This window comes from Symsagittifera roscoffensis, chromosome 7 (assembly GCF_963678635.1).
Source record: "Symsagittifera roscoffensis chromosome 7, txSymRosc1.1, whole genome shotgun sequence".
Taxonomy (NCBI): domain Eukaryota; kingdom Metazoa; phylum Xenacoelomorpha; order Acoela; family Convolutidae; genus Symsagittifera; species Symsagittifera roscoffensis.
This window is the reverse complement of record NC_087068.1, coordinates 44,517,500-44,529,322: the sequence shown is the minus strand read 5'-3', so window position 1 is coordinate 44,529,322 and position 11,823 is coordinate 44,517,500. Positions and strand designations below refer to the sequence as shown.

Here is an 11,823-nt window from a genome sequence, read left to right as displayed (position 1 = left end):
ATTGCATTTTTCCGCTGGGACAATTTTCTGATTAAAACTGACTTGATTTTAGCGATTGATAGTTGGGATAAGTGTTATTAAATGAGAGACTAAGTCAGCATTTAATAAATGGTCCCAGTAATTGGAAAAGTGCCCGCACCAAGACTCTTTCCCCAAAATATACCATTTACTTCATACCTCCATACCTTGACTGTCTCTAAAACTCTTCTCTCCTTATTTCATTTACTCTAGATTGCTTGATTCTGATTGGTTGCTACGAAATATTCAGTTTAAATGGTAACAATTGCAAATAAGAGAAAATAAAACAGAAGTCAACGGAAAAAGTCTGCGTGAACCTTAATAGTACACATACTAGCTAGAAAATTTAAAAAAAAACACTTCTTGGCGAGATGATTTGTTCCGTAGTTGAACATCATTACAGTATAAAATTTCGTTATTTTGGTGTTGAATGTTTCCTTAGTTTGATACTTTAAAGAACTCAGTTTACTATAGCATACTTCATTTAGGCTTCGAAAAAAGCCGTTATCTAAATTTCTTTACGCTATTTTCGATCAAATTAATAATATTTATTGCTAGGAAAAATTCATATAACTGAAATTATATGTAATGCAATATACCGAAATTTTTGTTTAGCTCACTTTGTTAATTTCATTAAAAATTTTGAAAATGACGGAGTTTTTATTTGGGAACGACTCTTTGTCAATGTGTACCGACTTTATATCAGAAATTCTAGGTTTTTTTAAATTCTGCCAATTTCTAGGTTTTCTATTAATTGTTTTAGTTTCCGTGGTCGGCAATTTCGTAGTTATAAAAACCATTTTAACCGACCGAGAAATGCGCAAAGTTTACTGCAACATTTTTATCATTAATTTAGCACTTTGCGACATAGTGCAAGCTACTGTAGGAATGCCACCTATGGCTTCAGTTTTGATTTTCGATAAAAAATGGATCCTGTCTTTTGATTTCTTACCCGATTTGCCCTGTCAACTGGCCAAATCGCTGAACAAAATAGTGCCAGCTGTGGCCAGTTACACCAATGTGGTGATAGCGGTTGACAGACTTGTGGGGGTTTTGAGACCCTTTCGGGCTAAAATTCCCCGCTCGTACGCACTGGGGTTGATGGGGTTGACTTGGATGGTGTGCTGTGGGTTCGGAGTGTTCGACTTCCTGAAGAGTTTTGTGATTTCAGTGCCCTCCCAGGAAGGTACCTGCTACCATAACTTCTGCTACTCAGACATCACCACCCAACAATTCAACATGTAAGACCTTTTAAACGCTCAATCTTTTTAAAACTAATTAACAAAAACTTTTTTCATTAGAAATCGAGATTAAATAGGGAAGTTTTATGAATCATTTCTTAAATGTGCTAAGAGAAAGACAGTTCACTCCAAAAAAAAGAAGCGAAAAGAAAGTAGTAAGAAACAAAAATTTCAGATCCTTTTTGTTATTGACATAAGCACCGATTCCAAGGAGGCACTATTGATTGTGGTTGTTTTTTTTTCACATCAATTGCCGACATCCAATTACTGCAAACAAAAGTAGTGTTTCAGTGAACTTTATATGTGATTACTTCGCGATAGCTGAAACAACTGATTCTTTGGTAGCTTGCATCAAGAGTGGTTATTTTGGTTATAAGTGACTGCCCATAGTCGAGCCGACCCCTTTAATCTTCGATCAAAAAAAGGACAATGAAGGTTGTTTGAAAATGTGACACACTGTGATATAAATCATGCCCATTGATATCGTACTGCCAACCAGGGGCGGATGATTTGGCGGGGAGCGGGGTGCCTCCTCCCTCAGGGATTCGACACCCGGCCGACCTAAAGGGTAACCCCTTTGTTCTCTTTTGAGGTATCCAAAAAACTTGGCTAACTGACCCTAAATTTTATAAAAGGCACCTAAGGCGCCAAATTTTTCTGAAATCAATGAGGAGCGCGGAAACAACGCGATTTTTTGGGCCAACATTTTCAAAAAAGTGCCTGAAAACGTTCTTTTGGCCTGTTTTTCAAAAATTTTCCAGCGGCGCAGAAAACTTGACCAAAAATTTCTTTAAGGTGATTTGGCAGAGCTTGAAAAAACAATTTGGATGGCCTTCTTTCTCGAGAAAATCTTAGATCCCTCCCTGATCTGCCAAAGGAGGAAAAATGCTACCGTTTCACGCCATGTCTTGACCACGCCATAAAACAGCTCGTTATAAGGGTTTGAGTTTTAAATTGACCCTTTTTGAATCGATAGCGAGACGTAGACGACGAAATGCCCTTTCACGCACAACTAACGATAGTACATTGTACCATATCAAGCTTTGTCTTCTGATCTTGTTCAAAAATAAGGAAGATGAAAAAATCCAACTCGTTGATTGGGCCTTATCTTAGTGATCTACTCTTGATTCAGTGCTTTTGAGTTTGCCTTTTCAGCTGAGGTTTGACAAATGATTTTGAATTGATTGGTTGTCGGTTGACCACATGATTACTGCGCGATAGCTCAAACAGCTTATTTTGCGGTTGGTTTGAACTAAGAGTGTGTAGATTATGTAAACTATTACATAAGAATGCACTGTTGTCAAGAATGTTATATCAAAATGCACTGTTGTCAAATTTCAACCCACAACTTTCAACCCAAAAAATCCAAAATTTTCTATCGGAGTATGCTTTCAACGGCTGAAAATATTAGTTGAGTACGATTTCCACTCATTCAAACAGTTTCAGTTGTGGGTTAAAACTAGCTGTAAAAATTTACTTCGTGAAAACTTGCCGCAAAATTTATTTCAAACTATAGTTTAACTTTCCAAAAAGTGATTAAAACGTTAGGTTAGGTGACTATCAGAGTATAATTATTCAACATCATTACCAAATGTCTGTCACCCAATTTGTGAGTTTTGAAATCATAATTTAAACGCGAATTGTACATTTGATTCAGAAAATCAAGCAAAACATTTTGGCTCTTATGTTGTAAAAAAAGCGACTGACGAATTTGCTTAAAAATAAATAGAAATTTTTTTTTGCGGTTATTGTTTGCTGTTAAGTTTTTTTGATTTAAAAAATGGCGGTAGAAAAAAAATTGAAAAAAACTTACTAAATTTTCATGGTTTATTCTTCTATTATACGCCTGCTTGTTGGCTTTAATTGCTCAAAATTATACCAAACTCGAAAATTTCCAACCGGTTTTTCCTGGACACTAAGAAAAAAGTTTCAAAAATTTTTATGCTGTTCCAATCACAACTGGAAAATTTTAATATGATGTATAATTTAATCCAATTTCATGATATTGTTTTTAGAACTTGATTTTGAGTGGCAAAAAATTTAAAAAATAAAACACCCGAATACAGAGTTTCTCCACGTTTTTAAAAAGGTCGGAATAAAAACTGTCACATGTTAGATCACACTATTTTATTTTATATTTTATTTTAAGATTTTGGCGCACTTATCCCGGCCTCTTGTCAAGAAACGTGCTCAATGAAAACAGCGAAAAACAAAAAAGTAGCCCAAGTAATAGTTAGAGCACTCATTTAAGTTGCACTGAATTGATAGTGCACGCTTGAGACGGCGCACAGACAATTCGGCCAAAGACAATTCAGCCAATTTGAAATTCAGACAATTCAGCCAGAAATCTGAAGACAATTAAGCCTGAGACAATTCAGCCAGTTTTACAAAACGCTAGATTAGGGAAAAAAATGGTAATTGGAGTTATTTCTCAGTTTAAGGTCACCGGCTCTAAATTTCGTAAGAGTTCTACCCTCTGTTGGCAAGCTCGCACGTTGGCGCGACTGCGGTGGTCACTATTATTGGCTGAATTGTCTTTGGCTGAATTGTCTGCATAATTTCGGCTGAATTTTCTGAATTTCAAATCGGCTGAATTGTCTGGACGCGCTTGAGACATATCAAGGCCGCTGGACAAGGTTTTTGTCAAATGCTAGCACTATCAATTAGTTCAATATGAAAGAGTTCTTTAGCTGTTTCAGAACGCTAATTAAAAGAACGCTTGAACGCTATTGTTCTAACTATTTCCGAGAAGTTATCAGGCACATGGATGAATTATACTATTTGTTTTTCATGCCCATTAAAAATAAATGTTAATTGTACCAAGACCATATCAACTCGACGCGGATGTTAACCTAGATATAACTTGGGTTACCAATTTGTGAATGTCAACTTCATCTTACCGTTTCTGTTCAGATATACTTTCTAAACTTATCTTATAACATTTCCTGTCAATCTGCATTAAAAATTAGGAGTAATTATATCAACTCCAATCAATTTACAACCAAAATATAGAATAACTTCACTTTTTTCTGACTTCTACTGCTGAATACCTTTACCTTTGCAATCAATTTTGTAATTATAGCCATGTCTTTTTAACTGGAAAAATTTAAAATGCACATAAAAAGAACAGATGCTATAAGATGATAAGCAAAAAAATTATGATTTCGAATTGTCTTTTTAGAATTTTATTACAAAATTGACCGATTCCTATAATTTTGTCGGCCTTTGCATTAGGCTGGCCAAACTAAGTCAGAAAAGTTTTTTTTTCTAGCTTACCCAATGCACTCTGAATGCCCAGTTTTGCTAAAACTTTTAAAGGCACACTTTTCAACAAATTAAGCAAAAACTGACTCAATCTTTCGTTTGGTGAGGATTTATTTTGATTTTCTAAGCCTACGTTTTCCCTGAATGTTTATCGTGTTTAAGCGTTAGTGCTGCTTTCAGATATTTTTTGGTTTGCTGACCAAAAAATGTCTTGAAATAGTGCTAAAGAGACCTTTTCAGTGTTGCAAGGGCCAAATCCATGAGGAAGCTAGGGGGTTACGGTCGCAACTGTATTTGAGCTGAACAGACAACAAGCAAAACACTGGCGTTTTTAAATGTCAAATGACAAGTGAAATCAATTTGATGCAAATCACTTAGGACAATTGGAGTTAGAGTTTTCCCGCACCGGAGTTCCATGGATAACAATCGATTATTATGGAAAATTGTTGTCTAAAATCTTGTGATTATAATTCATTATTGTTGCAAATTTAGACCACGAAATCGATTATATTGTCTTTTTAATCGATTATTTTTGTAAAAAACAATCCATTAAAATCCATTATAATGGATTATACTCTATTTAAAATCCTTTATAATGGTTTATAAACCATTTAAAATCCATTATAAAAGATTATAACGGATTATAATCTATACATTTTTTTGCAAAATCATTTGCAAAACTTGCAACATTTCTGCGTTACTCACGGTCTACTCGCAATCTAAACCTACTCGAATTAACCCCCCCCCCCCCCCACACACACACACACAAACACACACACACACACACACACACACACTTTGCCCCCCATCCGCATTTGGCCAAACCCCTCCCCCCACTCCCCTACGTTTATTCCTACGCCCACCCCCATGTTTACTAAAGTTTATCTCCTCAAGTTTAAAGTTTACCCATTACCCCCCCCCCCCCACCCCTAGTTTGTTTACCATTTTGAACGAGGACGGGGGAGGGAGTATACTCAGTTGTTCAGGTCACCCTCCCCCCACATTTTTACCCCTCCCCCTCCCGACCCGACGTTCAGTAAATGGGGGGGGGGGGGTTTAAACTAAGATGGGGGGGTAAATTGGGGAGGGTTAAATTGGGGGGAGGGGAGGGGGGAGGGGTAACAGGGGAGGGGGTAAACGGGGTATATAAGACAAAAATTATTATAAAAATTGAAAAGTGAAATTTAAAATTTTATGAAACCTAATACGTAGCAACTGCACTAAACAGGAAATGCGATAACTTTGAGAAAAATTTGCAGATTTCATGACTCACCTCTCGAAAAAGTCCATTGTTTTTGATTATAACCGATTATAAGGGATTATATTGGCATAAAAAATATAAGAAATAAAATCCATTTTTAAAGGATTATAATCGATTATAATGGATTATATTGATAAAAAAAATAGTGCATTATAATCCATTTTTGATGGATTATAATCAATTATTTTCGTAATTTTTTAGATACTGACTATAAATAGAATGACAATATAATCGAGTGCTGGTTGTGCTTAAGATCAAAAAACTGTTTCAGCATTTTTATAGCAACAATTTCCTATTATTCAAATCAACCAGCTTGAAAAAGTTCTCTATGGATATATAGTTTACTGCTAAAAAATTACTAAAAGAAGCAGCAAAATTTCTAAATCTGAAAAAAGTAGTATTTTAGATTTTTTGTCATTTTCTTGAAAATTTTTTCATGTAATTCTTATCGAGTTAATCCTTCACTGGAGATTCACGAAAACAAATTGATAATAACGGATAATATATTCATAAACAATTCCATTATATTCATTTTTTAAAGTTTTTGGTTTGTTAAAACTATAATCGAGTATTAATCCATGCGCTACAATCATTTAAAGGTTTCTGTGAAACAAGATAATAAAACTCAGTTTTCTTGAATATCACCCATGGAACTTCAGTGCGGGATAAACTAATCCATCCTTACCCCAATTAAAGGTCCAACAAGGCAACATCCTACATTTTACTACCGCCCTTTGAACCTAAATTCAGCAGTTTTAGATTTAAAAAATGAGAACCGCTATTGAATTATAAACTCTTTCAAGTTTTCTTAGTCTGGAAGAATGCAGTTTGGACCGACAGTGTTATCTTTTGCACCAATGACCCCTTCCAAGGAGCCCCCTTCCCCCTCCCCCCTAAGAATGTTTTATTTTTGAAGTAAAAAGAATTTGCAATTCATAGAAATGCGCGCCCACAAAATTATCATTATGAAAGTTTTTGGCATTGAAGTGCTCTTTAGACTATGACTCAAGATAGATATTATTAAAATTGAACCGACGGTTGATCCTGCAATTTCAGCACCTAGTGGCTTTGTGCATAAAAGCTGTCTGCAAATGTTTTGAGCCTGTGTTTTTGTTTTGACTGAGACAAGCCTATAAATCAATTCCTGATTTATTGCTACATATCACACCTGTGTTTTGAAATGATCTCATTAACAAGCCCTTCACTACCATTATAGCCGACTTCAAAGGGAAAACGTTGTAGTTTTCCAGTTCTCGTTGTTCAAAAACCAAAAGCCTGTTCCGCTGAAACTTCAATAGTCAAACGACATGTTTGGGTCTTAAGCAAATGTTTTTTGACATTTGATTTCACTCGTAATTGTTTTCGCTTTCACTTTCAAGTAAATTCGAACCGTTTTCAATGAAGCGTCAAAATGAAGTTGGCGTGCCCCCAAAATGACCTTGTTATTTCAAGCTCATGCTGAGAGTTTTATTGTTTCTTCAAGTTCTTAATTAGCCATCAAAACTTGCAAAAACTCAGGTCAATCTTATTTGGCTGGAAGGCGCATGACATTTCATAACCTTCCACTATAAATAGTTTTTTTCAACAATAACGTTCTAGAATATGTTTGCTTGAAAAATCATGAAAATTGAAATTCTGTGCAACTTTGGATTCCTATTGCCGCATTCCTAGTTTAAGCAAAAACTGGCAGTCAAACGCGATTGGAAAGATAAGTTCTAACTTTCACAAATGCTGAAGACTACAGTCATGTAAATAAAGATTGGGCATTCACACATTTCGCCCCTCACACGTTTTGCCCCTCTTAAATCTAGGGGCACATTTCGCCCCTCACATATTTCTCGCGTAATGATTTCACACATTTCGTCCTCGCACGTTTCGCCCCTTACTTATTACACAGTTAATTAACGCCGCTTCTTAATGTACATTTTAGGGGCGAAATGTGCCAGTAATTTATGAGGGGCGAAATGTGCCATTAGAATTAAGAGGGGCGAAATGTGTGTGGGGCGAAACGTGGGACATTATAAAGATTGAGACAGCTGACAAAATGAACAGCGATCATGAAAGGACGGTGTTGACTGCTATTTAAAGAATTGAAATGCCAAAACGCGTTTTTTTAGTCGAGTGTCACCTATTCTGCTAGCAACTTAAGGAAACATCGCTAAGTTATACATACAACGATTTTCAGGGGGTCATGTACACTACACCCCATTAAATTTGCGAATTTTGATCGCATCCAAGTCACGCCGCGGTTACTCCATATCAGTTATTTCGAAGCACCTTGGGGTCTCCAGAGCTACTGTTAGCCGAATAGTTGGGTCTTATGCACTAAACGGTCCAAATTCATTAAATCTACATCTCTTGCACTGAAATTATCGTGGATGAATTTGATTGGCTAATTAACCAATCAAGTTCCATCGATATTTTCTGCCATTTCAATTGAAATTCCAAGCCGATAAAATTATTAGCCGAAATGATGAAGAAAATTGAATTTTGTTTTGTCAAGCCATTTTACTGATTTTTGCTTGCCTGGGAAAAGTTTCACAAGTGACTTAAAATTAATTTGATAATTTGACTCAAAGTTCCACCTTTTTGGCAATTTCGGCTAATATTTTTATCTGCTAAAAAAATTGATCGGAAAGCCTGACCGTGTAACTTGAATTTGATTGGCTAAAATTACCCAATCAAATTTTATCCCATATTTTCCAGCTTACGATGTAGAAAAATTGATTTAGGGCCGTTTAGTGCATAAGACTCGAATAGTTAAACGCTATAAAGAAACCCAATCAAGTATTGAAAATTTGACTTTGTTCAAACTTTCTGTTTTTACTTCTGTAAACACGGTTTTTTTCAAATATAGTAAAAAGTCAACTGTTTCAATTTTTTTTCAGATAACTATTTTTCTATGAACATAAAATTAGACGCTATACACCTTTATAATAAACTAGCAGCTTAATAAACTAGCCAACAGAACTGCTTTTTTTCCAATTAATTTAATCGTTCTGATTAAAATTTTGAAATAATTGGTCTGATTATCAAAAATGACTTAAGACATAATATGACGGTTTTTCAAAATAAGACTATAGATCAATTCTTTACTAGGACAATTGCTTTTCTACCACTTATCATTTACTCTGCTCATTTTCTGCTACTTTGTTCACACTGAAAAATAAATCAAAAAAGTTTATCGGATTTTCGTTCAATGAATGCTCAATGGCAATTTTAGCTGGATAGATAATTAACGATGCCATTTTCAGCAGAACGGCAAAATTATTTTACTAGTAATAGTAAAATACTATAACTGCAATAAGAAAGAGAGTGACTGAAAAGACTCTGACTTTTTGGGGGTGTTTCAAAAATCTAAATTTTTACTCACTGAGAGAAATCTTGTTTTATTGGGTTTTTCTTTTTTTTTTCATTTTCTGACGTAGAAACCAAAATTGTTGGTTTCATTGACTGAAAAATAAGCAAAAACCAGAGCAAGATCGGAATACTCAGTTCATAGATCTATGATGTTGAAAGTTTTACCACCGTAGATATATGAACTCAATATTCAAATCTTGCTTTGGTTTTCTCTTATTCTTCAGTCAACGATACCAATACTTTTGGTTTCTACCTAAAAAAACAATCCCCTGAAAAAACATTTGAAAACATACAATAAAGCATGATTTCTCTCAGTGAGTATCAATCAAATTACCCTTCCCTAAACCCGCTACTGGCTGAAACCATAGAATGGCTTCTATATAGACCAGATCTGAAAATCATAGAAATTGTGTGTGCTCTCATGAAAAGGCGAATGCGTAATATAAATCTCAAGAAGCAGAACTCAGAAAAAAAACATCAAAAATGTCAAGAATTTAACATTTTTCAATTTGTGAAAAAATTAAAAAAGTATATGCACTCAATTTATTATGGTTATCAAATCGAGAGGTTCCGCTGTAGGCTATTAGTTTACCTTTTTGTAAAACAAAGTTTCGTTTCTAATTTTTGCTTGGCTTTTTTAAAATTTTGTCCAAAACAGGAACTTTTTAGTGCTATGTGAGAGCTCGGAAAATCAATTTGTTCGGCCTAAAAAAAAGGTCAACAAAATTTCGAAAATCGCCCCCCCCCCCTCGAGAAAATCCTAGATCCGCCCCTGGGCTCAGCTAAAAATTTTGCCGAGAGACGGGATCAATTTTTCTATAAAACAACATAAAACGATTTTTTGAGCTCTCCTAAAACAAATTATTGCGCCGGAAAAAAAGTTCTTCCAACCAGTTTGGGTCAACAAAAATGCTTTTTTTGGGACTTTGAGCTGCTTCTATTTATGCAGTCCTTCCCTAAAGTTACTAAATAACACACCTCGTAAATCTGATATTTCATCAAATGCACTAATTGAGCAAAACACTTTACAATAACAACCAGAAATAAGATAACATAAATTATCAGAAATAAGAATTACTTTAGAAGTTTTTTTACGCTGTCACTTTATTATCATCAATCTTCGAGTACCCTTCACAAAGGTAATTTCATTTATCTGTGTCTAAAATCAAGAAGAAGATTAAATGATAATCCTTATCTGCATAATTGGATGATGACCTTTCACCTAATGCTGTGCTATATCGTACTCCTGTCTTTTTTAATCTAGATATCCTGCATAACTCTAGAGCTCAAAAACAATCCAGCGGAAACATTTTCTTAATTAATTTTATCCTAGGTGTCAGATCTCGTTTTAGGGGAATCTTTTTTGCAGAAATAGTGATTGATAGAAAGCTGCATTAATTTACCCGATTCTTTTGTACACTCAACTGTAATAAAAGATAAACATTGTCATTTTTTATTCGCAATTTGAATAGAGGAGAAGGATAAAATCATATACTCTTGAAGCATCCGGCTGTCCTTTTAGTGGTATAAAATTGTTTTTGCTAGGAAAAGCTTTGATAAACTTAAACTTTGAACAATCAAAACAAGTAATGTGTTATAACTTGAGCCGTATAGGGAACTAAATCAAGAATTGGAACAACAGACACAAATTCCAAATAGTTTCTTTTTTATTTAAAAAAATAACATAATTTAATTTAACTGAACACAACTGAAGTCGGAGGGACTGTCACGGAACCCCAAAAAATGAATCGCATTCTAAAAAACATGGCCTTCTTAAATTTCTTGGTTGGCCAAAAAATTGGCGTTCTAAGTTTTCATTTATCAAAAAACGCAAACAAAATATCAATTTATGATGCTGAGCTGGTCGAACAACCCAGGATGAATTCCATACAAAAAATGCTAATTTAACAAATTCATAAATTGAGATTTTAGAAAAATCATGCTTGTCAAACATGTTTGATAAGCATTTTTTTTTTCATGAGAACAAAAAGTGTGAAATTTTGCATGTTTGTTTTCAAGCAGTTTTGAAAAACTTATAGCGGTTTTTTGCCAAAATGGGAGAACTTTTGACTGTCAAATTACTAATTTTTTAAGGTATGGGAAAAAACTTATTAAACAGTTTTCATTTATGAGAACGGTATGATAAAGATTTTCCGACACAAAAATTCCAGACTTCAGGGAAAGCTTTTAGAGGGTACCAATTTCTCATTTTAGTGGATAAACCAGTCTTATGAACATACAAACATATTCCGGAAAAAAAGCTCATGCGAAAATTTTAAGTTTGCGCATATAACGTAGTTTTTACACAGAAGAATCAAAAATCACAAAGAAAGTTTTTTGTAAAGTTTGATTTTTTCGTTGTAAGATAATAACATGTAAACATAAATATACCAAAAATTGGGTAACTTTTTCAACTTTTGAATTTATCAATATAGAGGCCTCATCATTGCGATTATTTTTTGTTTTAATTATGTGTGGTCTTCATTAGATCAACTAAGTTGGCATATCTAAATCCGTAGGCTGCCGTTTAACGTATTGGTCTTCTCATCTGAGAAAACTTTGATTCTTGTGTTATAGAAATTTTAACGCAAGACGTAAAGTTTTTTTCAATCAATGGAAACAATTCTTCTCATACAATTCCACTTTTGGAGAAAATGTTAGTCAATCAACTTCAAAAAT

At 34.4% G+C, this 11,823-nt stretch overlaps 1 protein-coding gene across 1 annotated transcript in view; it reads left to right on the top strand.

The window, feature by feature from the left end:
* Positions 1 to 246: 246 nt before the first annotated feature.
* Positions 247 to 11,823, top strand: part of LOC134851164 (neuropeptide receptor 15-like) — an 80,685-nt gene continuing 69,108 nt past the window's right edge. Inside the window, exon 1 of the mRNA XM_063867131.1 lies at positions 247 to 1,259. Coding sequence (XP_063723201.1) covers positions 667 to 1,259 — 593 coding nt within the window. The 5' untranslated portion in view covers positions 247 to 666. The remainder of the gene's footprint in view (positions 1,260 to 11,823) is intronic.